Source organism: Rhynchophorus ferrugineus, unplaced genomic scaffold (assembly GCF_030347505.1).
Source record: "Rhynchophorus ferrugineus isolate W39M unplaced genomic scaffold, kcgeb_rfMv2 rfM8, whole genome shotgun sequence".
In the NCBI taxonomy this organism is placed as follows: Eukaryota; Metazoa; Arthropoda; class Insecta; order Coleoptera; family Curculionidae; genus Rhynchophorus; species Rhynchophorus ferrugineus.
This window is the reverse complement of record NW_027472587.1, coordinates 29080345-29108332: the sequence shown is the minus strand read 5'-3', so window position 1 is coordinate 29108332 and position 27988 is coordinate 29080345. Positions and strand designations below refer to the sequence as shown.

Below are 27988 nucleotides of genomic sequence, written 5' to 3'. Positions count from 1 at the left end.
TGGCATTTGGGATTAATATACAATATGAGCAAATTGCGACCGCGGAATTACTGTCTACTGTTGCAATCATATCTTTTCGAAAGAAAATTTAGAGTTTCGCATGAAGGCGCATTCTCAATACTTAAACCTATTTCGACTGGAGTTCCACAGGGTATGTTGGGACGACTCCTATATCTGCTCTATACTGCTGATATTCCAACAACAAAAGAAACAGTACCTGGAACATTTGCTGACGACACGGTTATCATGGCAAAAGATGCATCTCTGTCTAAGGCTATAGAAAAAGTACAAGTAGCGTCAACAGGTTCTACAAAGGGACTAGATACTGGAAAATACAGCTTAATAGCTACAAATCTGTTCATGTTATATCGGACGCCCGATTCCTCAAGCTGAATTAGCCAAATACCTCGGAATATATCCCGATGATAGGTTAAACTGGAAAAATTTTTAGTCAAACAGTAGAGCAGATTGGACTCAAAGCCAAGCAACTGTACTGGCTAGTCGGAAGATACTGTCAACTTGTCCTAAAATCAAAGGGATTGTTTTATCAGTCATTCATAAAGCCAATTTGGAGCTATGGGTGAAAATATGGGGTTGCACTAAGAGATCCAATCAACTAGTAATCCAACGTACCCAAAACAAAGATCTACAATTAATTACCAATGCTTATCGCTACGTAATCAACGAAAGGCTGCACGATGACGTCGAAATCAAATAGACAGTAGAAATAGACGAAGTGATCCCGTACTTGCCTTGCTTGGATATTAATGCAAGTACTATAAAACAGTAGTAACAAATTAATTGGTAAATTAAGATTGCATTAAGCATATCTAATGTAAGATGTAGTTAATTTTAAAAAATGTATTAAATTGACGTAAAAGAGCTGGAAGACCTTGATACGTTTTTCGCTATTTGAGTTTATCGTTTATTTTTCACTATAGGCGTAATGGTCGCGATGTCATGTCCATAAGTCTCTAGCTCGCTTTTAATATCATCCTGGCTGGCTGTTGACGATAGTCCCCTAATAACTACTATGCGCCACTTATCACGTTTTAATTGATATGAGTGGAATTCAAGTTTACTGAATGTTTGTTTCATTGTTTCATTTGAATGAGATGTTTCTTTATACTCCTTTAATCTATTTCTTTTGTACAAGTAACGTTAATGTCATTATTTCACGTAGCCCTGAACTGTACTCCGTTAGTGGCTACTCCATTTATCTGTGTTCTGAATAGATTAAAATTGTCAATATTGCTTACGTCAATCGCAGTAGGCAGAGGAATTTTATCTTTTTGTCTCTTTTTGTTGTTGTTCTGTACGATATTTCCTTGATGTTTTCTTACTAGCTGGGAAGGTGTCATCTCGGACTCTTTCCTCTTTTTATCCTTATTTTTCAGTTCTGTCCATTCGGGTTGCTCGCCTATCTCTCGATCTAGTTCGTTCTTGTCGGTGAAATACTCTTCTATATTATTTTCTCGTTTTCTTGGTATCTTTTTCATGTTTTATAACGGACCTCACAAACACAATCGTATAGCTGCAAGCTCATTACTTAGTTCCAACAGTTTTTGACTTAACTGCTGATTACCTGCTTTTAACTCATTGTTTTCATTCATTTCATTAAGGGCAATTGGATACATTTTATTTGATATTCGTAATGTATTTTTTTACAAGAGTTTTTGTTGTCACTATCCGATTATAATAAGGACGAAACTTGAAATGTTCTTTGTTTCGTGGAACGTAATCACTTCACTTTAAGTTGGCCGTATCACCGCAACCCGTAACTCTTTGAGACCGTGAACTAATACTTAACCGTACTAAAATACAGATGTATTCTTGTAATATTTATAGAGGATTGTTTTCGAGGAGGGAAAAACATATCTTGACTCTATGAAGGTTGAGACTGAATTAATAACGAAAGTATTATGAAAATATTATACAGCCATTCGGTAAGTAGTTCCTGTCCGCTAAACTACTGATTGAAAAACACATATTATATTGTTATTACCCTCAGATTTCGGGATGACCATTGTGAAACTCTTAAATTGGTCTTCACTAGAACTTGTCGATGGATCTGATGGAGATACAGCAACGGGCTTGGACTTCCTAGGTCTGGTTCGAGTGCCTGAAAACAAGATAATATTAACTTTATACCATGATGGTAATTTATATGCAAATTGAAGCGACCTTGAGGTATGTAGAATTTTGCATCGTGGAATAACTAGCTACAAAATTTCCAGAAATACGAGGGTCAATATTTATATTTCGGGATTAGTAAAAAAAACAAATAGTTAAGCTACACTTTTGTATACGCTTAAACCAATTTTCAAAGCATTTATTCCATTCGGAATATGGTATCTTCAAAACATGATTTTTGAACGCTTCAATAGCTTCTTCGGGTGTTGAAAATGGTTGACCACGCAGTGTATTCTTCGAGGATAGGAACAAAAAGATGATGAAGACCAATTCGGCGTCTCTTGCTTGTTTTCCTTATTTCACCGAACACTTCTGGCAAACAAATGGTTGTGTACCAATCAGAATTTACTGTTACTACGATCCTCTAGGGGCACTGTTTCAATATGACCAGTTTTCCCGAAGAAACAGGCCACAATTTTCTTTAAAGTGCTTTGTGTGCGAACAACTTTTGTTGGATTTGGTTCTTCTTGGAACACCCATACAGTCGATTGCTGCTTACTTTTAGGCTCATACGAATATATCCATGATTCATCACCTGTCACGATTTTATAAACGTTTTTCGAAGCACCGCAAATGAATTTCTTAAGCATTTCTTTACACCACTCGGCACGAGCCTTTTTTTGAGCGATTGCCAAATTATGTGGGATCCTACGTGAACATAACTTTCGCACAGCTAAGTGTTCATTATGATTCTGCTTAATCATTTCGCACACAGCATCGATTTTTTCTGGCACAACAGCCGATTTTGGACTACCTTCACGAAACTCGTCGGACAGCGAACTACGACCACGATTGAATTTACTAAACCAGCAATACACGGTGGTTTTTGATGAAGCTTCATCGCCAAAAGTCAAATTAAGTTGATTGATGCACTATTGTTGTGATAATCTACGCCGAAAATTGTAAAAAAGCATCGCACGAAAATGTTCACGATTGGGTTCCATTTTTGCGGACACGAAACTTTCAACGAAATATAAAATGAACAAATAGCGTGCGACAAATTTACGTATATCGTTAAAAATGACAAACTTCAGATGGACTCACATGACAACAGTGTTGCCAATTTTCGAAATATGACGTATGAAAGTGACCCTCATATAATCCCAGATGTTGAACACGGGCGGGACGCTAGATGCGCCAGCTATGAAACGATAACGATTATCTGGCAACCCCGAGACGTTTATCTGGGATGTTATTGAAGGGTACTTTCGAACATTCAGTAACAGACCATCGTATGGTTCGACTGCCCAAGCCACCAAAATGCAAAATAACATAAAAACAATACAGACATTTATTTTTAAAGGTTTATTATTGGAGGGGACTTTAATAATACCTCGGAAAGGAAACGAATTATTCATACATTCATTCATTACATTTTAAGCGTAAAACTCACTCAAAACTATAGACGGTCTTGAACAACAAATTCCGTCTGCTCAAAGCGACCCCAACATCAAGGGAGAAATCAGAATATGAGGTAAATTGTAATTGGTAATTGCAAAACCCTCTTGAAATTGGGGAATTGGTAAAAAAAGACGAAAAGCTAGAAGAGTATGGCACAGAAACAGAAATACTGTAGACAAGACAATATTTAATAGAATCAGTAATTAGATAAATCTACTCCAACATCAAGGGAGAAATCAGAATATGAGGTAAATTATAATTGGTAATTGCAAAACCCTCTTGAAATTGGGGAATTGGTAAAAAAAGACGAAAAGCTAGAAGAGTATGGCACAGAAACAGAAATACTGTAGACAAGACAATATTTAATAGAATCAGTAATTAGACAAATCTACTCCAACATCAAGGGAGAAATCAGAATATGAGGTAAATTGTAATTGGTAGTTGCAAAACCCTCTTGAAATTAGGGAATTGGTAAAAAAAGACGAAAAGCTAGAAGAGTATGGCACAGGAACAGAAATACTGTAGACAAGACAATATTTAATAGAATCAGTAATTAGACAAATCTACTCCAACATCAAGGGAGAAATCAGAATATGAGGTAAATTGTAATTGGTAGTTGCAAAACCCTCTTGAAATTAGGGAATTGGTAAAAAAAGACGGAAAGCTAGAAGAGTATGGCACAGGAACAGAAATACTGTAGACAAGACAATATTTAATAGAATAAGTAATTAGACAAATCAAAAGATTAAAGAATGTAAACAGAGTTGCTTCGAGAAATATGTAAGTGGTTTAAACCCGGAAGTAGGCAAAGATTACTCGCTATAGAAAGCAACTCGGAGATGGATCGCAACGATGAAAAAGCTGAATTATTCCCAGAACGTTTAGTTAACGTATTCCAACCGAATGATATTATAGAATACTGTAGTATATTCTACAATAGATATAAATCCGATCAGTCCGATGTAGCGGTAATCTGATTTCTCCAATGGAAGTTGCCACAGAAATTGACAACAACCTCAATCCTAAAAAGGTTCCTAGAAGTGATGATATTTCACCAGGGTTATTAAAAGAACTGCCATGAAAACCAATAATCGTGTTGACATATAACAACAACAACGCCTGTTTGAGACTGAACCATGTTCCAAAATGTCTTAGGGTTGCTCGAATAATTACGCTTAAAGAAACCCGACAAACCGGCAAAAAAAGTTGGATCTTACAGGCCTATTTCACTGCTACCTACTATATCAAAGTTATTTGAAAACCAGCCGTTAGAACGTATTAAACCATTTATAGAAATACCAGATTTCCAGTTTGGATTTCGGAATCACCATTCGAGAATCGACTAAGTGTACAGAGTAACAACGGTTGTTGAGGGAAAGAAATACTGCCCTGCAAAATTCTTGGATGTCTCACAAGCTTTTGACCGGGTATGGAATTTGGGATTAATCTACAAAATTAGCAAATTGCTACCGCAGAATTACTGTCGACTGGTGGAATCATATATTTTTGAACGAAAATTCAAGAGTATCGCATGAAGGGGCATTCTCAACACTTAAATCTATTTTGGCTGGAGTTCCACAAGGTAGTGTCTTGGGACCATTTCTATATCTGCTCTATACTGCTGATATCCCAACAACAAAAGAAACAGTACTTGGAACATTTGTCGACTACACAGTTATAATGGCAAAAGATTTATCTTTGTCTAAGGCTATAGAACAAGTAGAAGCAGCGGTCAACGAGATCCACAAATGGTCTGGAAAATTCAGCTTAATAGCTCGTAATCCATCCATGTTAATTTTGCGTTGCGGCGAATTGACAAAAACTTAATAAAAATTGTATCAGTTGACGTATACCCTATTCCTTAAGCAGAATCAGTTAAATACCTCGGAATATATCTGGATAGTAACAAAGTAAATTAGAGTCAAAGTCAAGCAGCTGTATTGGTTAGTCGGAAGATACTCTCAACTTGATGTAAAATCAAAGAGATTAGTCAATCTTAAAGCCGATTTGGACCTATGCGGTGCAAAGTTGGGGTTGCACTAAAACATCAAAACTACTAATAATCCAAGGCACCAAAAACAAGGTTCTAGGATTAATTACCAATGCTTATCGCTACGTAACCAACGAAGATCTGCATCATGATCTTGGAATCAAATAGATACACGAAGTGATTGAAGATTTCGCACTAACACATGAAACAAAGTTACTAAATCACAGCAATGTAGAAGCATTACAGCTACTGGACGACACGCAATAGATCAAAATATTGAAGCGAACCAAGCCACACGAACTAATTTAGTGTATAAGTGTATTTTTAAATTTAGCTTAAGTATGTGAGTTTTATTTTAATTTGGGAAATACATTCTGAGGTATTTATCCCGTACTCGTCTTGCTTGTGTATTAATGCAAGTATAACAGAACAGTATATCGAATGTAAGATGTAATTTATAAAAAAATTAATGAGATTTTAACATCTGATGTTTTTACTAACGTATGAATCCCACTAACTGTCTACTTTAACGATAACCAAATTTATTATACAAGAATTTACGGAAATGACGAATTTTATAGGAAAATATCATGTAGTATTGAGGAAAGATTACAATAATCAATTGCAGGGTGTTAAAGGTTTCATTTGGTCGACTAATCCCCGTAAAGGTCCACCGATGACTAGATCTATGAAACAAGAAAATGTGGGTAAATGATGAAAGCTTTATAGAAAAGTATCATGAAGTATTGAAGACAGATTGCTGTAACCAATAGTAAGGTGCTAAAGATTTTTTAGTCGACTATATATTACAAATTTAAAAAATATTATATATTGCCATTACCAACACTTCGTGGGGGCGTAAATACGAAGTCCTCTGAAGGTGATGGAGGTACAGCAGCAGCCATTTTCTTTTTGGTTGCACCTGAAAACAAGATAATGTTAACATTATATCGTGATGATAATGTTAATAAAAATAAAAAATCTCTATATTGGGTATCTATAATTTTATAACTTTCAAAGTTTAACATAGAATAAATTTCGAATTTCATAATTCGAATTCGCAACTTTAATAAAGCACTCGCACTTCGTAAGAATGGATATATGAATTCCAGTAAATATCCACCTTAGCGATAATCAGATTTATTAAAGAAGGAAATATACGTAAATGACTAAATTATTATAGATATATGCAAAGGCAAATTGCAGTAAGCAATCGCAAGACTCTCCAGCCTTTTTCTGATTGACTATAAATTAGAGATTCATAAAAATTCAATATTGCTATTACCAGTACTCTGTGGGATAGTCACTTGTGACTCCGCTGACTGATCATCTTGGGGAGTTTTTGGTGGAGTTGTTGAAGGTACAGCAGCAGCTTTTTTCTTTTTGGATGCACCTGAAATCCAGATAATGTTAACTTTATATCGTGATGGTAATGTTAATACAAGTACAAAATTTCTATTTTTAGTATCTATAATTTTATAACATCTATAGGGTTTAACATGGAATTAATTTCGAATTTCATAATTCGAATTTGCAACTTTAATAGCAGAAAGTCAACTAAAGGTCAAAGTATCAGACAAATGTATTCAACTAATGCCTAATGTTGGCAGATAAAGAGAGTTACGATCACTTAAGAATGGATATATGAATTCCAGTAAATATCCACCTTAGCGATAATCAGAATTATTAAAGAAGAAAATATACGTAAATGACTAAATTATTATAGATAACAGGTCAGTTGAAAAGTCACCGGCTTCACGCATAGATGACGCTACTAGAATTAAATCCATATGTTTTTTAGTTAGCCCTAACCCTCTAAAGATGCGTGTATAAATTGATGTCTCATAAGCTGTCGGATCATTAGTTTGTGAATTATAGCATTTTGAGTGAAGCAACTTTTGTTATTATGAAAAAAATGGATAAAAGGGAATTTCGCGTGTTGATAAAATATTGCTTTTTGAAGGGAAAAAATACAGTTGAAGCAAAAACTTGGCTTGATGATGAGTTTCCGGATACTGCCCTAGGAAAATCAATCATTATGGATTGGTATGCTAAGTTTAGACGTGGTGAAATGGGCACCGAAGACGGTGAACGCAGTGGACGCCCAAATGAGTTTGTTACCGACGAAAACATTTAAAAAATCCACAAAATGATTTTGAATTACCGCAAATTGAAATGGAATGAAATAGCAGAGGCTCTAAAGTTACCAAATGAATGTGTACATCATATCATTCACGAATATTTGGGTATGAGATAGGTCTGTGCAAAGTGGGTACCGCGCGAGCTCACTTTTGGCCAAAAACAACGAGTTGATGATTCGGAGCAGTGTTTGAAGATGATAAAGCGTAGTAACCCGGATTTTTGCGTCGATATTTCACCATTTCACTCCAAAGTTCTAAGGTGTTCAAGTTGATTGACTATAAATTAGGTTCATAAAAATTCAATATTGCTATTACCAGTACTCTGTGGGATAGTCACTTGTGACTCCGCTGACTGATCATCTTGAGGAGTTTTCGATGGAGTTGATGGAGGTACAGCAACAACCTGTTCCTTTTTGGATTTATCTGAAATCAAGGTAATATTAACTTTAAATCATGATAGTAATTGTTACAAATAAGAAAATATGTATATAATAATATATATGATTTTATAATTTTTAAACTATAAAGGCTATTTCGCGAATTCATTGTGATGATGTGTCCTATAATATATTGATCAAATTTTAACAGTTGATGATTTTACTAATATACCAATGCAAATGTCCACTTTATCGATAATCAGATTTCTTAAACAAGAACATTAAAATAAAGGACTAAATTATTATAGTAAAATATCAGGGGGTGATGAGAACAAATTGCAGTAGGCAATTGAGGGCTCTACAGCTTGATTTTGTCGACTCTAAGTTACAGATATATAAAAGTTCAATATTGCCATTACCAGCACTCTGTGGGATAGTCATTTGTGAGTCCTCTGACTGATCATCTTGGTGAGGTTTCGATGGAGTTGACGGAGGTACAGCAACAGCCTTTTCCTTTTTGGATTTATCTGAAAAAAAAACGATAATGTTAACTTAAATCATGATAGTAATTGTTTATACAAATAAAAAGTCTGTATATAGTAGTATATATGATTTTATAATTTTTAAACTATAAAGGTTACTTCGTGAATTCATTGTGATGTACAGGATATATTGATCAAATTTTAACAGTTGATGATTTTACTAATATACCAATGCAAATGTCCACTTTATCTATAATCAGATTTCTTAAACAAGAACATTAAAAGTAAAGGACTAAATTATTATAGTAAAATATCAGGGGGTGATGAGAACAAATTGCAGTAGGCAATTGAGGGCTCTACAGCTTGTTTTTGTCGACTCTAAGTTACAGATATATAAAAGTTCAATATTGCCATTACCAGCACTCTGTGGGATAGTCATTTGTGAGTCCTCTGACTGATCATCTTGGTGAGGTTTCGATGGAGTTGACGGAGGTACAGCAACAGCCTTTTCCTTTTTGGATTTATCTGAAAAAAAAAACGATAATGTTAACTTAAATCATGATAGTAATTGTTTATACAAATAAAAAGTCTGTATATAGTAGTATATATGATTTTATAATTTTTAAACTATAAAGGTTACTTCGCGAATTCATTGTGATGTATAGGATATATTGATCAAATTTTAACAGTTGATGATTTTACTAATATACCAATGCAAATGTCCACTTTATCTATAATCAGATTTCTTAAACAAGAACATTAAAAGTAAAGGACTAAATTATTATAGTAAAATATCAGGGGGTGATGAGAACAAATTGCAGTAGGCAATTGAGGGCTCTACAGCTTGTTTTTGTCGACTCTAAGTTACAGATATATAAAAGTTCAATATTGCCATTACCAGCACTCTGTGGGATAGTCATTTGTGAGTCCTCTGACTGATCATCTTGGTGAGGTTTCGATGGAGTTGACGGAGGTACATCAACAGCCTTTTCCTTTTTGGATTTATCTGAAAAAAACGATAATGTTAACTTAAATCACGATAGTAATTGTTTATACAAATAAAAAGTCTGTATATAGTAGTATATATGATTTTATAATTTTTAAACTATAAAGGTTACTTCGCGAATTCATTGTGATGTATAGGATATATTGATCAAATTTTAACAGTTGATGATTTTACTAATATACCAATGCAAATGTCCACTTTATCTATAATCAGATTTCTTAAACAAGAACATTAAAAGTAAAGGACTAAATTATTATAGTAAAATATCAGGGGGTGATGAGAACAAATTGCAGTAGGCAATTGAGGGCTCTACAGCTTGTTTTTGTCGACTCTAAGTTACAGATATATAAAAGTTCAATATTGCCATTACCAGCACTCTGTGGGATAGTCTCTTGTGAGTCCTCTGACTGATCATCTTGGTGAGGTTTCGATGGAGTTGACGGAGGTACAGCAACAGCCTTTTCCTTTTTGGATTTATCTGAAAAAAACGATAATGTTAACTTAAATCATGATAGTAATTGTTTATACAAATAAAAAGTCTGTATATAGTAGTATATATGATTTTATAATTTTTAAACTATAAAGCTTACTTCGCGAATTCATTGTAATGTATAGGATATATTGATCAAATTTTAACAGTTGATGATTTTACTAATATACCAATGCAAATGTCCACTTTATCTATAATCAGATTTCTTAAACAAGAACATTAAAAGTAAAGGACTAAATTATTATAGTAAAATATCAGGGGGTGATGAGAACAAATTGCAGTAGGCAATTGAGGGCTCTACAGCTTGTTTTTGTCGACTCTAAGTTACAGATATATAAAAGTTCAATATTGCCATTACCAGCACTCTGTGGGATAGTCATTTGTGAGTCCTCTGACTGATCATCTTGGTGAGGTTTCGATGGAGTTGACGGAGGTACAGCAACAGCCTTTTCCTTTTTGGATTTATCTTAAAAAAACGATAATGTTAAGTTAAATCACGATAGCAATTGTTTATACAAATAAAAAATCTGTATATAATAGTATATATGATTCTATAATTTTTAAACTATAAAGGTTACTTCGCGAATTCATTGTGATGATGTATCCTATAATATATTGGTCAAATTTTAACAGTTGATAATTTTACTAATATACCAATGCAAATGTCCACTTTATCGATAACCAGATATATTAAACAAGAACATTAAAAGTAAAGGACTAAATTATTATAGTAAAATATCAGGGGGTGATGAGAACAAATTGCAGTAGGCAATTGAGGGCTCTACAGCTTGTTTTTGTCGACTCTAAGTTACAGATATATAAAAGTTCAATATTGCCATTACCAGCACTCTGTGGGATAGTCATTTGTGAGTCCTCTGACTGATCATCTTGGTGAGGTTTCGATGGAGTTGACGGAGGTACAGCAACAGCCTTTTCCTTTTTGGATTTATCTTAAAAAAAACGATAATGTTAAGTTAAATCACGATAGCAATTGTTTATACAAATAAAAAATCTGTATATAATAGTATATATGATTCTATAATTTTTAAACTATAAAGGTTACTTCGCGAATTCATTGTGATGATGTATCCTATAATATATTGGTCAAATTTTAACAGTTGATAATTTTACTAATGTACCAATGCAAATGTCCACTTTATCGATAACCAGATATATTAAACAAGAACATTAAAAGTAAAGGACTAAATTATTATAGTAAAATATCAGGGGGTGATGAGAACAAATTGCAGTAGGCAATTGAGGGCTCTACAGCTTGTTTTTGTCGACTCTAAGTTACAGATATATAAAAGTTCAATATTGCTATTACCAGGACTCTGTGGGATAGTCATTTGTGAGTCCTCTGACTGATCATCTTGGTGAGGTTTCGATGGAGTTGACGGAGGTACAGCAACAGCCTTTTCCTTTTTGGATTTATCTTAAAAAAACGATAATGTTAACTTAAATCACGATAGCAATTGTTTATACAAATAAAAAATCTGTATATAATAATATATATGATTTTATCATTTTTAAACTATGAAGGTTACTTCGCGAATTCATTGTGATGACGTATCCTATAATATATTGATCAAATTTTAACAGTTGATGATTTTACTAATATACCAATGCAAATGTCCACTTTATCGATAACCAGATTTATTAAGCACGAAAATGAAAAGTAAAAGACTAAATTATTATATAAAAAATATCTGGGGGTGATGAGAATAGATTGCAGTGGGCAAATGAGGGCTCTATAGCTTTTTTGATCCACTGTAAGTTACAGATTTATAAAATTTCAATATTGTCATTACCAGCACTCTGTGGGATAGTCGCTTGTGAGTTCTCTGACTGATCATCTTGGCGAGTCTTCGGTGGAGTTGATGGAGGTTCAGCAACAGCCTTTTTCTTTTTGGATTTACCTGAAAACCAAGTAAATAAAAATCTATATAGTTTAGTAACTAAATTGGTATAACTTTCAAAGACAGCGTGGAATAAAATTTACTCGCGTAACTCAAATTCGCTGGTATCTACAATTAAAGTTCGCGGAATGGCCAAGGTATCATACAGTTTTATTTATCTAATACCTAATATTGGCGAACGAACTTTTTTGGTCGACTATAAATTACCGATTCATAAAAATTCAGTATTGCTATTACCAGCACTTTGTGGGGAAGTGTCTTGTGACTCCTCTGACTGATCATCTTCGCGAGTTTTCGGTGGAGTTGTTATAGATATAATAACGGCCTTCATCTTTTTAGATTTGCCTGAATACAAGATAATATTAAGTTTATATTATGATGGTAATTGTTTATACAAATAAAAAAATCTGTATATAATAGTATATATATTGTTGTATAACTTTTGAAATATAAAGATTACTTCGCAAATTCATTGTGATGTATGGGATATATTGATCAAATTTTAACAGCTAATATTTTTACTAATATATCAGTCGAAGTAAATGTCCACCTTCATGATTACTAGATATGTTAAACAAGAAAATTTAATTAAATAACTAAATTATTATAGGAGAATATCAGGGGGTAATAACAACTGATTACAGTAGACAATTGCAGAGCCCTACAGATTTTCAACATTTAAAGAAATGCTATTATGTTTTATTATATTACCAGCACTTTGTGGTGGAGTATATTCTTCTCTTTCTTTTGACTGATCATCTTCGCGAAGTTTCGGTGGAGTCGATGGAACTACAGCGACTGCCTTTTTCTTTTTGGATTTACCTGAAAACAAGATAATGTTAATTTTATAACACGACGATAATTTTTTATAGAAATAAAAAATCTATACATAGTCCGTTCAAAGTTATTTTGTACATACGTCATTTAAATATGTGACATCAAAACGTCGCAATGTTGCCGCATCAACTCTGAGTTTTAGTTCAGTTTGGTTTTGACAACAACAAAATTCTAATCTAAATAAAATAATTGAGCAGAAAGGTTATCAAATATAATTTATTTTAACATTTAAAAAACTACAGTTAATTATACAGCTACAATAGTTTATAGGTTAGAATTCTAACTTCTTATCACTATTGCATTCTAGAATATTACATACGTCTGACAACCGGGCGACTTTGATAGGCTCATTCGTTTACGCTGTCGAACTAATCACATAGCATTGTGTCTCTTTTTAACTAGAATAAAATGTGAAAGAAAATATTGTCCGATTATAAAACGAATTTACAAATTGCGACAGGTAAAAGTCTTGAAAAATCATTAAACATCTTGATGAGGTATGTGTAAAAAAACTTTGAATACACTGTAGGTTAGTAGCTAACATTTTATTATTTTTAAAGGAAAACATAGAATAAATTTTAATCGCATTGGTCGAATTCTTAGATATCTGCAATTAATGTGCAAATGGTGGTTAAGATATCAGACAAATCTATTCAACTAATGACAAATATCGACCAACAAAGAGAATTAATTTTCTTCGTAACCTCATTGCGATATATGAAATTTTTTTTATAACATCTTTATTAGATACGCTTAGTAAAATATTAATTATTATTATTATTACAATTAATTTATTACTACTTTTCCCATGTGCTTGGATTAATTAACAAGCAAGACGAGTGCGAGAAAATATATCAGTATGTATTCCTCAATTATAAAATTATAATTATTTATTAATTATTAACTTATAGCTATAGTTTACACTGATAATACACACTAAATGTTCACAGAAGTTCGTATGGTTTTGTTCGTTTCAATCTCCTGACATCCTGTGCGCTGTCCAGCAGTTGTATTGCTTCCACGTTAGAATGATTTAGTAATCTTCTTTCGTGTTTCAAGGCAAAATCCTGCACAACTTCCCAAATCCATTTGATTTCCAGGTCATCGTGCAGTTTTTCATTGGTTACATAGCGATAGGCATTGGTAATCAATCGAAGAATCTTATTTTGACAGCGCTGTATGACTAACTGATTTGAATTTTTAGTGCAACCCCATATTTGCACACCATAGGTCCAAATTGGCTTTATAATTGTATTATAGATCAACCTCTTTGATTTTAGATCAAGTTGAGAGTATCTTCCGACTAACCAGTATAGTTGTTTTATTTTGGTTCTAATGTGTTTTGCTTTTTGTCTAACGTGATGCTTCCGTCAATTTAATCAATTCAATTTAATCTACCGTCAAGATGGATTCCAAGGTATTTTGCTGATTCTGCTTGAGGAATCGGGCATCCATTAAGTGATATAATTAAATTTTTATTATTTCGCCTTAATGCAAAATTAACGTGGACAGATTTGGAGCTATTAAGTTGAATTTTCCAATCTTTTGTCCATTTGTAGATTTTGTTGACTGCTACTTGCACTTTTTCTATTGCCCTAGGCAGAGATATATCTTTTGCCATAATAACTGTGTCATCAGCAAAGGTTCCAAGAAGTGTTTCTTTTGTTGTTGGAATGTCAGCAGTGTAGAGTAGATACAGGAGAGGTCCTAAGACGCTACCTTGTGGAACTCCAGCCGAGATATTTTTAAATGTCGAGAACGTCATTTCGTGCGATACTCTAAATTTTCTTCCGGATAAATATGACTCCAGCAATTGACAATAGTTACGTGATAACAATTTGCTCATCTTACAGATTAATCCCAAATGCCAAACCCGATCAAAAGCTTGTGAAACATCCAGGAATATTGCAGGGCAGTATTACTTTTCTTCAAACGCTCTTTCAATAGCCGCAGTTACTCTGTGCACCTGATCGATAGTTGAATGGTGATTTCGAAAATCAAACTGGAAATCTGGTATTGTTACCAAATGTTTAACACGTTTATATATCAGCTTCTCAAATAGCTTTGATATTGCAGGTAGTAATGAAATAGGCCTGTAAGATTCGACTTGTTCTGCAGGTTTCTCAGGTTTTTTGAGCATAATTATTTGTGCAACTTTAAAGCATTCCGGGACATGCTTCAGCCTTAAACAGGCATTAAATATTTATGTCAACATGATGATTGCTTTTCGTGGCAGTTCTTTCAATAATCCAGGTGAAATGTCATCTATACCAGGTGCCTTTTTAGGATTGAGGTTATCAATTTCAGTGGCAACTTCCAGTGGAGAAATTAGATTTAGATCTATATCGGGTTGATAAATGTATGAAATTAATATATAGTATGCAAAACTATTGTGGCTGTATTATTAACATTAGTTTTTAGATGTACTATCATGTTAAAATAATTTTTTTGATAACATCTTTATTAGATAGCCTTAGTACAATCTCAATTATAAATTAATCACATTTATACTTGGATTAATTCACAAGCAAGACGACTGCAAAATAAATAGATCAATATGTATTTCTCAATATAAATTATATTTGATAACATTTTTGTTCAATTATTTTATTTAGATCAAAATTTAGTTGTATGTCAAAGCCAAACTGAACTAAAACTCAGAGTTGCTCCGGCAACATTGCGACGCTTTGATGTCACATATTTCGATGACGCATATACAAATAAACTTTGAATAGACTATATTCCTCAGGTGTTATTTTTACTAATATATGAATCTCAGTAAATGTCCACCTAACGTTAACCAGTTTTTTTTAAATAAGATTAAAGTATTATGGCAAAATCACTGAGTATTGGTAAACACTTATAAAATACAAATTAAAAAAAAATGTATTTTTATTACCGGTACTTCGTGGGGAAGTGACTTGTGACTCCTCTGGCTGATAAGCTTCGCGAGTTTTCGGTGGTGTTGATGGGGCTGCAGCAGCAGCCATTTTCTTTTTGAATTTACCTGAAAACAAGATAATGTTAACTTTATATCACGATGATCATTCAACGGTTCCAAAATAAGGTGTTGCGTGCCATTGTTGATGCTCCGTACTATATTTCAAATAAAGTGATACAACGCGATATTCCTCTAGAACCTATAACGAGTGTAATTCAACGTGTTTGTGTGAAGTACTTCGAAAGAGTGTCAGTGCATCCCAATGTACTCGCTAATCAGCTAAATATGCGACGTGATAGTGAAGTGCGTAGACTAAAACGTTTAACACCACCTGATCTGATTACTGGACATATGTAGAGTTTAGAATAAGCATTAGAATAAGACTAATTAATTAAGATTATATTTTATATAGAAGATTGCTTAATGAAGTGATTTTCTACATGCCATGTATATATAATATAAACAGAAGAAATACTTATTGCCAATAGGGCAGATTGTGGACTCACGAAGAGTAATAAAAAAAAATATCACGATGATAGTTTTTTATACAAATAAAAATTATATATAGTTTAGTAGCTAACATTTTATTACGTTTAAAGATAGAATAAATTTTAATCGCTTAGCTCGAATTATTAGGTATCTGCAATTAAAGGGCAAATGATGGTCAGGATATTAGACAAATGTGTTCAAGTAATGCCTAATATTGGCAAACAAAGAGAATTACGATTCCTTTGTAATTTAACTTCATTGCGATGTATAAATTGAATCTATTCATCAGATGTTATATGACAGTAAATTTCCACCTTAATGATAATCAGGTTATTTTTAACAAGATGAAAATATTATGGCAAAATATCAGAGTATTGATGACAGATTGCAGTCACTTATAAACTACAGATTTAAAAAGTGCAATATTATTATTACCGGTACTTTGTGGAGAAGGGACTTGTGACTCGTCTGGCTGATCAACTTGGCGAGTTTTCGGTGGAGTTGATGGGACTGCAGCAGCAACCATTTTCTTTTTGGATTTACCTGAAAACAAGAAAATGTTAACTTTATATCGCGATGATAGTTTGTATAGAAATAAAAAATCTATATAGTTTAGTAGCTAACATTTTATTACTTTTAAAGAATAACATAGAATACATTTTAAAATCGCTTGTCTCGAATTATTAGGTGTCTGCAATTAAAGGGCAAATGATAGTCAAGGTACCAGAAAAATATATTCAAGTAATGCCTAATATTGAAAAAAAGAGAATTACTAATTATATATTATATATAATTACTATCTTTACTAATATATGAATCTCAGTAGATGTCCTACATCTCTTGTTTATCAACCCGATGTAGATCTAAATCTAATTTCTCCATTGGAAGTTGCCACTGAAATTGATAACCTCAATCCTAAAAAGGCACCTGGTATAGATGACATTTCACCTGGATTATTGAAAGAACTGCCACGAAAAGCAATCATCATGTTGACATATATATTTAATGCCTGTTTAAGACTGAAGCATGTTCCGGAGTGCTTTAAGATGGCACCAAATAATTATGCTCAAAAAACCTGACAAACCTGCAGAACAAGTCGAATCTTACAGGCCTATTTCGCTACTACCTGCAATATCAAAGCTATTTGAGAATCTAATATTTAAACGTATTAAAAATTTTGTAATAATACCAGATTTGCAGTTTGGTTTTCGAAATTACCATTCAACAATCGATCAAGTGCACAGAGTAACTGCGGTTATTGAAAAAGCGTTTGAGGAAAAGAAATACTGCCCTGCAATATTTCTGGATATCTCACAACCTTTTGATCGGGTTTGGCATTTGGGATTAATCTGTATGATGAGCAAATTTTAAAATTGGAAACATTACGTTAGACAAAAAGCAAAACACATTAGAACCAAAATAAAACAACTATACCGGTTAGTCGGAAGATACTCTCAACTTGATCTAAAATCAAAGAGGTTGATCTATAAGACAATTATACAGCCAATTTGGACGTATGGAGTGCAAATATGGAGTTGCACTAAAAATGCAAATCAACTAGTCATACAACGCTGTCAAAGCAAGGTTCTTCGTTTGATTACCAATGCCTATTGCTACGTAACCAACGAAGAACTGCACGATGACCTGGAAACCAAATGGATTTGCGAAGTTATCCAGGATTTCGCCTTGAAACACGAAAGAAGATTACTAAATCATACTAACGTGGAAGCAATACAACTTCTGGACAGAGCGCAGGATGTCAGGAGATTGAAGCGAACCAAACCGTACAAACTTATATAAAGTGTATACCTTTAGTGTAAACTATAGCTATAGCTTATTATAATTTTGTACATATACAGGAATACATATTGATGTATTTTCTCGCACTCGTCTTGTGAATTAATCCAAGTACAAATGAAAAGTAGTAATAAATTAATTGTAAATTAAGATTGTACTAAGCGTATCTAATAAAGATGTTATACAAAAAAGTAAACGTCCATCTAACGATAATCAGTTTTTTTTTAAACAAGATGAAAGTATTATGGCAAAATATGACGGAGTATTGATGGCAGATTGCAGGAAGCAATTTCAGTCACTTATAAAATACAGATTAAAAAAAGCAATATTATTATTACCGGTACTTTGTGGGGAAGTGACTTGTGACTCCTCTGGCTGATCAACTTCGCGAGTTTTCGGTGGAGTTGATGGGACTGCAGCAGCAACCATTTTCTTTTTGGATTTACCTGAAAACAAGATAATACTGACTTTATATCACGATAATAATTTTTTATACAAATACACAACATGGAATAAATTTTAATCGTTTAGCTCGAATTATCAAGTATCTGCAATTAAAGGGCAAATGATGGTCAAGATATCAGGCAAATGTATTCAAGTAATGCCTGATGTTGGCAGACAAAGAGAACTACGATTACTTCTTAGCCTCAGTGCGATGTATGAAATGAATCTATTCATCTGGTGTTATCTTTACTAATATATTAATCTCAGTAAACGTCCACCTTAACAATAATCAGTTTTTTTAAACAAGATGCAAATATTATGGCAAAATATCAGAGTGTTGATGACAGATTGCAGTCACTTATAAACTACAGATTTAAAACAAATTCAATATTATCATTACCGGTACTTTGTAGGGAAGTGACTTGCGTCTCCTCTGACTGATCATCTTCGCGAGTTTTCGGTGGAGTTGATGGTGCTATAATAATATCCTCAGTCTGCACAGATTTATCTGAAAACAAATAATGTTAGTTTTATATGAATAAAAACTGTATACAGTTTGGTAACTAGAATTTTATAAATGTTAAAAGAAGGATATAACCTCGCTCTGTGGTATCGGATGTATCGGCCAAATCTTCACGTTTAGCTTTGTTTCCCGAAGAGCCATATCCACTAGCCATCGTGTCATGCGGACGTGTATGAGATCGCCTGAAGAATGAGGGCAAAATGTTTCTTTTTTGTGTACATTCATACGCTGATAAATTCGTCGCGACAATATTCGTTTTCGTGTTCCTTGTTAACTTAAAACATTTTAATACGAGGACTGCAACGTACACTTGCAACACCTAATGAAAAAATAAAGAGAGCACTTCCCAATACTATTTTGGACCCATAATAATTTTCCGTATAAGTTTTTTTTTATAACATCTTTATTAGATACGCTTAGTACAATCTTAATTATACATTAATTTATTACTACATTTCATTAGTACTTGGATTAATTCACAAGCAAGACGAGTACGAGAAAATACATCAATATGTATTCCTCAATTATAAAATTATAATAACTTATGGCTATAGCTTACACTAAAGGTATACACTTTATATAAGTTCGTGGTTTGGTTCGCTTCAATCTCCTGACATCCTACGCGCTGTCCAGCAGTTGTATTGCTTCCGCGTTAGTATGATTTAATAATCTTCTTTCGTGTTTCAAGGCAAAATCTTGGATAACTTCGCAAATCCATTTGATTTCCAGGTCATCGTGCAACTCTTCGTTAGTTTCGTAGCGATAAGCATTAGTAATTAATTGTAGAACATTATTTTGGGTACGTTGGATGACTAGTTGATTTGAATTTTTAGTGCAACCCCATATTTGCATCCCATAGGTCCGAACTGGCTTTATAATTGTTTTATAAATCAACCTCTTTGATTTTAGATCAAGCTGAGAGTATTTTTCGACTAACCAGTTGTTTTATTTTGGTTCAAATGTGTTTTTCTTTTTGTCTAACATGATGTTTCCAATCTAATCTACCTTCAAGATGGATTCCGGAATCGGGCATCCGTTGAGTGATTTCATTAAGCTTTTATTATTTCGCTGCAATTCAAAATTAACGTGGATAGATTTGGAGTTGAATTTTCCAATCTTTCGTCCATTTGTATATTTTGTTGACTGTCACTTGTACTTTTTCTACTGTCCTAGGCAGAGATATGTCGTTTGCCATAATAATTGTGTCATCAGCAAAGGTGCCAAGTAGTGTTTCTTTTGTTGTCGGAATGTCGGCAGTGTAGAGCAGATATAGGAGAGTTCCTAGGACGCTACCTTGTGGAACTCCAACCGAAATAGTTTTAAATGTCGGGAACGCCATTTCATGCGATACTCTAAATTTTCTTCCGAAAAGGTATGACTCTAGCAATTGACAATAGTTACGCGGTAACAATTTGCTCATCTTACAGATTAATCCCAAATGCCAAACCCGATCAAAAGCTTGTGAGACATCCAGAAATATTGCAGGGCAGTATTTCTTTTCCTCAAACGCTCTTTCAATAGCCGCAGTTACTCTGTGCACTTGATCGATTGTTGAATGGTGATTTCGAAAACCAAACTGAAAATCTGGTATTATTACAATATGTTTAACACGTTTAAATATTAGTTTTTCAAGTAGCTTTGATATTGCAGGTAGCAGCAAAATAGGTCTGTAAGGTTCAACTTGTTCTGCAGATTTGTCAGATTTTCCGTATAAATGAACCAAGTAAAAGCACAGAATAATGTTTGTTTTTGAAATACACTGTTAATATAACCCACAATGTGAGTTTTTTTAATTAATTACATCTTACATGAGATATGCTTTGTACAGTCTTAATTTACAAATTAATTCATTACCACTGTTCTGTTATACTGGCAGTAATACACAAGCAAGACGAGTACGGGATTAATACATCAGTACGTATTTCCCAAATTAAAATAAAACTACTCAGGCTAAAATTAAGAATACATTTATACACTAAATAAGTTCGTGTGGTTTAGTTCGCTCCAATTTTCTGATTACCTACGTGTTGCGCGATTAGCAACCTTGTTTTATGTTCTAAGGCGAAATCTTGGATCACTTCGTATATACATTTGATTTCGAGGTCATCGTGCAGCTCTTCGTTGATTACGTGACGATAAGTATTGGTAATTAACCGTAAAACTTTGTTTTGGGTACGTACTCCATTAGTAGTTGGTTTAATGTTTTAGTGCAACTCCATATTTGTACACCATGGGTCCACCAATCTCTTTGATTTTAAGTCAAAATGGTAGTATATACCGATTAACCATTACAGTTGCTTGACTTGAGTCTAATCTGCTCTGCTTTTTGTCATTAACATAATGTTTCCAATTAAACCTACCATCAAGATATTCCGAGGTGTTTAGCTGATTCTACTTGAGGAATAGGGCATCCGTCAAGTGATATAACATGGACAGATTTGTAGCTATTAAGATGTGTTTTCCAGTCTCTAGTTTATATGAATGTCTTGTTGACCGCTAGTTGTACTTTTTCTACAACCTTAAGCAGAAATACATCTTTTGCCATGGTAACTGTGTCGTCGAAGAATGTTCCAAGTACTGTTTCTTTTGTTGCTTAATAATATAATTAATAATTACAGATTAATAATAGGACATAACATAACATCAAATATTTTCCATGCTCATTTGATAGTTTTAGGCACATAAAATAAAGATAAATGGAGTGAAATCAACGTAGTCAATCAATGTAGCATGAATGTAACATGATATTTCAAATATTTTGTCAATATTGTTTTTTGTAAAGTGTGGTAACATTTCATCATAATATAAACTGTCCCTAAGCTTATAATATCAGGTGTGTGGGTAACTATTTTTCGTTTTTTTTTATTAAAGAAAACACCTTAGTTACAAGACATAGTTATATTTTATTTATTCAAAGTATTAACCAATTGATTCTTATACATTTCGACCATCTGTCAGGCTATTTATTGAGCTATTGAACTAAACCATTTTTCGAGTCATTTCTTAACTTCTTCGAAATGCCGAAGTAGTGTTCTGCAAGGGCCCCATCGATACGAAAAGGTGGTAGTCAGTTGGAGCCATGTCTGGACAGTGCGATAAAACTTCCCATCCAAGTGATCAGAACTTCTTTGACTGATTTCGCTGTATAAAACGTGTTGCAAAATCACCTTATCATGACATATGCAAGAACGTATTGTGGACTTTTTTTTTATGAATTCACAAGTCGGACGCTAACCAGGTCCCACCAGATTTTCTTGCAAGACAGACATCTTGCGATCAAATGATCTTGGATTCACAAATTAAACAAACATTTTTTCTTGAAAGTAATGTTAAAAAATGTTTATACAGTTTTCATCTCCTATAAACATAAAACGAAATAAAAATAAAAACGTACGAAAACCTTATTTAACCTACCTACTACACGTATTTTATATTCTACTATATACACACAATTTAGCTTAATACCTACTTAAACTTATTTATTTATTTAAAATATTATTTTAGCTACTACCAGCCTATCGCTTTGAACCCGGTGCCGAGCCCAAAAAATACAAAAATGATAATATAATTTTGCGACATTTAGTGTTTGGGTTCGGCACCGACTTCAAAGTAATCAGTTAGTAGTAGTTAAATAATAATGTAAATAGATAAATAGGTATTAAGCTAAATTGTGTGTATATAGTAGAATATAAAATACGTGTAGTAGATAGGTTTATTAAGGGTTTTGATTATTTTTATTTAGTTATTACAACGATTATTATATACATATTTTATTCTAATATTTTTTTGTGTTAAAAATCTAAGTTTGATTATTTTTTACTTTTTAGTGAGCGCCTTATTTATTTTTTGATGTCGGTTCAATTTTTTTGTTAAAAATATTTTATTTATCTATTTTTAGTGTTAGAGATTTACTCAATAAATTACGCAGTTATTTTATTTAATATTACAGTGGGTAAACCAAAGTAAAGTAAAGTAAGTAAAGGTGCAACCCGTATGAGGAAAAATAGAAATAAAGAAACAATGATTGAAAATAAGGAGCGCTTCAGGCCCCGGGGTCCGCTACCTGGCTTAGATAATTTGACAGATATTCTAACTAAACAACAACAAAAAGATATTGTCCGCGCCGGGAATCGAACTCGCGACTTCTGCTTGGGAGCTAAATTCTTTAAGTATTACAGCATAGAAACAATTTTCTACTGTTAGATATTTGGATTGGAAAATAAAATTTTCGAGCGGGTTTAAGACGTATATTATAATAATTCTTTAAATAATAAAATTATAAACGAGGATAATGACCCATATTAAGTAAGATAATAAATAATACAATAAACACGTAAATATGAAGAGGGCCCATGCTAGTGGGAGTAGGTGGTCAAATGGCAGTGGTCCATTTATGGACCGCTAAAATTACAACATTTCTACGAGGATATTACATGCTACAGTTAGTGCTTAAAAAGCAAATTGAATGGCTTTTGCTCTGAACAACTTTCGATTATCCGTCACATCAGCTCAGCAATATTAACATTATACACAAATATCTGATTATTTTAGATAACAAATATGTGAAAACTTTGTACATGCCTTTTAAAAAGATCCTGGTTTGGTTCCAATAGGACCACCTCGGAAGTGCACTCTTTCGAATAAAAAAACAATTTTTAAAATCGACCCACAATTAACGTAGAAATCGGCGAACATACATTAAACAAATATATACTCCTTTTTCGAAGTCGCTTAATAAAACAATATATAACTATTTATCAATATATAAACATTAGTCTAACAGCCAAGATAACAAGTTATAATTCTTGTAATTTATTCCTATATTTGAAAAGTATAATATATAGTCTATTCAAAATTGTTTTATACATATATAGAATATCTACAATCCCATATATAGAATCTCCAATTCACAAATTAACCTATACTTTCCGTCGACACTCAAATTTATTTAAGTTTATTAGTACATTGTTCATCTATAATATAATAAATGTAATATTCAGAACGTTTTATAAACATATTCAATTTTATACAAAGGTTTCCCTTAATTATTTTTTTTAAATAAAGGTTTTCTTCTATTCCACCGGATTTCACCATCCTGACTTAGTTCCAATGGAACTATCTCGGAAATCGAATAAAAAAGAAAGAATTTTGAAAATCGGTACACATTTGACGTAGAAATCGGCGAACATACATTAAAAAATATATATACAGTCGAACATAGAACATCCTCCTTTTTCGAACTCAATTAAAAAAAACGAAAAGATGTTCTTCCCGACCTAAACATATCAGTAAAACCCCACAATAGAATTATTTTAATTAAAGTCAACAATAATACTGTCACTTCACATTCCATCGTTCTAACCGTATTAATCGTATTAATATTGATGCTTTCCTCCCCCACCAAGACCGAATATGAGATGGAAGAGAGCGAGGACCAGTATCCCCGGGAAGACAATTCGGAAGGGAGCAGGGAGTACTCGCCGTCGCAGCCGGTAAGATTAGTCTCACGTTTCGTACATTGTTTCATATCAGGCAGCGGCTCTACATAAGTATTGGTCCCGACATGACGAAAAATCGGACCACTACTTATTACAAGCTGAAACTAAATTGGCTTTATTCGTTTTTATTCTCGACGAGCACTCAATCATAGAAGCACATGCTTGCACATCAACAATACATCAGTATTATCAATGTTTAATGCACATTAAAATTAATTCGCGTTCGTCGCTGTGTTCTATGGAGATATCCTCGTCGCCTACGGTTTATCAAAGGAATATTTTCGTTTAAATAGTGTATGGTACATTTTTAGAGCCCCCCTAGACGACAAGAATCCCTAAGACGTAGCTACAGCCCTGAGGAAACCCAATATGTCGAGCGAAGACGAAACAGTTACGATAGAGAATCTCCCCGGCAACGTAACCAATATTATGAGGTATATTGCTGAAATTTCAGAAAATATAAGAGGTGCTGGTTAACACAACTCCCACATCTAACACCTAACAACCCCTAATAATGTTCAGCAACTTCCTTGTAATGATTGTTTTCATGGATATATTTAACCTACTTAACTAACATAAAGCTTCCATCGAAAAATACACATGCACTACATTCACTAACTCAGTTTTCTTTCATTATTATTTTATCCACCTTCAAGAGTCAAGATGTGAGACTTTGCACCTTGGCTTTTAAGGTACCCTCATTTAATGTCGCCATGCTAACTACGGCCATATTAACAGAAATCATCATCGACTACTAACTCGTTCGAAGAACGTCAAGCCTGTGATGGTACTTACAGGGAGTCTAAAATTGTAACTAGTCAATCGGCCAGTTGTATAAAGGTAAGGAATAAGACTACGATGATACCCTCCTTATTATCCTATCTGCTCAGTTTTAGCTTTGGCTTAACGGTTGTTCATTATTTTACTAGGAATATACAAATGGAGATCGATACATCCAAAGTCAGCAGTACAGGAACGATACTAGCGAAGTATCTTCTGTGTCTGTGCCGGAGAAGCGATACGCATGCTCAGCAGCGGCCCATAGACCTCCCTTCGCCCGTAGACCAGTGACCAGGGTATGATTCTTGCCCTTACCATAAATTCACAAATAAAAGCTTTGTTTTTTTTTTAAGAACTCGAACATATTATCAGCAGTGCTATGTCTGGTCAAGGAACTGGACTACCCCAGCTTGGAGGTGGTGGAAGTAGCTGTCCGCTGTCGTATGGACGAACTGGATGAATGACAAAAGAACTCAGACAGCTGCACGGGTGCACAACAATAAATAAAACGAATTATGAGCTTTAACATATGTAGGTCTGACCATATACGAGTTATAATCACTAGTTGCGTTGAACTAAAGAGGTTGCTATTGTATAGAGAAAGTCCATCGGGAGTTATAATGTGATAACACTGCCAAAATGAGTTGTTCTTGATGGTTCGACATCGGGCAGATATAATTTCCCTATGCAAAAGTGATTCTAGTACCATCCCACTACTTAATCCCCACACATTTGTTACTGTTGTTACTATAAGCGCTGATTTATTTATTAAACTTGAACCAAGTCCCTAATTCTATATAATTGGTGCTCTTAATTATAGGTTTATCATTCGTACTAAGCTAAGATCTAATCACTTACAATCTTGATTAAAAACTATTTTTGTAATGACGGTCTGTCCGTAATGATGATTTGAATCAAGATATGGCGGAGATATAGTTTTGTTGATGAGCATGGTACTCAATAAAAACCAAATGTTATTATTGTACTAGACTGGGTGCTTCATTATCTGAAGCATCCAACATAATATACGTTTGTATAACTTTAATGCCCCTAGGCAGCTACATTATATATGCATTCCAAGTTAGTTGTTTGATATATTTATAACCCTTTTTACTAAAGACTGCCTATAAAAAACAGTTGTTAAGTTAGGTACTACTCACACAGCGTCCTGTCTTTTCAGTCACTAACACTCTAACACTGTTACGAAGGAAACTAAAACTATTTTCAGGCTGAAAAGAGAGGACGCCTTAATTTATGTAACAACGGTGTAAATAATTTATATATTTATAATTTAGGTAGATTGAACGAAGTGCGATACAGTCCAGTATGATTTGTCAGTATTTTGTATCGTTTGATTCGGGCTGAAACTGTACTAAAACACTAGCGAGTTTTCTAAAAGTCTAGTCCTAATTTGTTAATCTTGCTTAGTAACTTGCCTCAAAAACAAAATAAAACTTTAGTCCAACTGGTACTTATTTTGTTTTGTTAATAAATAATTTTTACAGTATTGTATTTGTTTATAATGACCCATCCCTGGTGCGTGAATCTGTTTTATACCGCGGTCAAGATTATCAAATTTAATATTTGGTGGTTACTAATATATTTTTAAAGTATAATGAAAATTTCCATTGAAAGTCAATTGCTGACCGCACATACATTTTCCCATAATTTCCTGCTTAAATTAGCAGAGATTGTAGTTTAAACCAAGTGGAGTAGGCCAATAGTTTGTATATCAAGTATTAGTAAGGGAATTTCAATTTAGATTAACTAACGTAAGAATCATTGCCAGCTCCACTTGTAGATTTTCGAAATACGTCATCACCAAACACAAAATTCGTCGGATCCTCACTATAAATTTAAATAGAATATGTTTTTATTATTCCAATGTGTTTTGAAGTTCTCAAAATGTTTGTTTCATACTTCATTCTTTACTACTGACTCATATATTACTCCGAACAAATTATTCTGACAAACTTGCCAAGACGTGATCTCCTAAGCAATTGCTTAATTTACTTATGGACTAATCCAGTAGTAAATATAGCACTGGTTGAATATAAATTGTGAAACGTGTAGAATAAACGTAAATTGTGAAAAGTTTAAAACAACTTTTAATTTAATTTAAAAAATTGACTGCACAGACGACACTGCCAACTCGATCCTATTTTAAAATAATACCAGATTTCTAAAATTGGTCACTCGCCAGTCGGTAGGCTTAATGCTGAGGACCGTGGATAAACCCATAGTTGGTAAAAAGAGACAAGGGTTTGCCCAAATTCTAGTAGGCTGGTTTATTTCACAACTCCAATGCGATGGTGGCCTTCAACAACAATGCTTGTGCCAGATATCGAATACTTACACGAATAAGGATGTTTCTTATGTTCGTTATATATAATTCTGGATTTTTCTTAATTCCAACAGGATTCAAGGATCTTATTTTAATATAAACGGAACCCTTAATTGTAATCCCTTCGCTCACAACATTTTACGTTGGACATAAATACAGTATTTATTTCCAAACAACCTGAGTCATATCAGTCGGGCTATATAACTTACTGGATTTTTATGTCTTGTAGCTCTTTAAAAGTGTACTCTTATTATAAAAAGTAACTCTTATTATACTACAGTAGTCCAAAGTTCAAATAAGAATTTATAATATTGCACCAATGGTCTTACTTACCAT

At 33.4% G+C, this 27988-nt stretch overlaps 2 protein-coding genes across 10 annotated transcripts in view; one reads left to right on the top strand and one right to left on the bottom strand.

The window, feature by feature from the left end:
* Positions 1-19204, bottom strand: part of LOC143200665 (uncharacterized) — a 53916-nt gene extending 34712 nt beyond the window's left edge. For 2 of the 4 annotated variants that reach the window (XM_076411209.1, XM_076411210.1), the window contains exons 1-19: positions 19106-19204; positions 18908-19015; positions 18402-18509; positions 16702-16809; positions 15736-15843; positions 12711-12821; positions 12237-12344; positions 11892-11999; positions 11408-11515; positions 10923-11030; positions 10439-10546; positions 9961-10068; positions 9483-9590; positions 9002-9109; positions 8522-8629; positions 8041-8148; positions 6870-6977; positions 6426-6506; positions 2006-2122 (exon numbers count right to left, since the gene is read on the bottom strand). In XM_076411209.1, coding sequence (XP_076267324.1) covers positions 2006-2122; positions 6426-6506; positions 6870-6977; positions 8041-8148; positions 8522-8629; positions 9002-9109; positions 9483-9590; positions 9961-10068; positions 10439-10546; positions 10923-11030; positions 11408-11515; positions 11892-11999; positions 12237-12344; positions 12711-12821; positions 15736-15843; positions 16702-16809; positions 18402-18509; positions 18908-19015; positions 19106-19184 — 2008 coding nt within the window. In that variant the 5' untranslated portion in view covers positions 19185-19204. The remainder of the gene's footprint in view (positions 1-2005; positions 2123-6425; positions 6507-6869; positions 6978-8040; positions 8149-8521; positions 8630-9001; positions 9110-9482; positions 9591-9960; positions 10069-10438; positions 10547-10922; positions 11031-11407; positions 11516-11891; positions 12000-12236; positions 12345-12710; positions 12822-15735; positions 15844-16701; positions 16810-18401; positions 18510-18907; positions 19016-19105) is intronic. The other 2 variants (XM_076411211.1, XM_076411212.1) reach the window with 2 other exon arrangements.
* LOC143200690 (uncharacterized) overlaps positions 1-26815 on the top strand; it is a 106050-nt gene extending 79235 nt beyond the window's left edge. The window contains exons 6-10 of one of the 6 annotated variants that reach the window (XM_076411278.1): positions 24436-24522; positions 24840-24962; positions 25267-25368; positions 25458-25604; positions 25662-26815. In XM_076411278.1, coding sequence (XP_076267393.1) covers positions 24436-24522; positions 24840-24962; positions 25267-25368; positions 25458-25604; positions 25662-25772 — 570 coding nt within the window. In that variant the 3' untranslated portion in view covers positions 25773-26815. The remainder of the gene's footprint in view (positions 1-24435; positions 24523-24839; positions 24963-25266; positions 25369-25457; positions 25605-25661) is intronic. The other 5 variants (XM_076411279.1, XM_076411281.1, XM_076411280.1 and 2 more) reach the window with 5 other exon arrangements.
* Positions 26816-27988: the final 1173 nt, after the last annotated feature.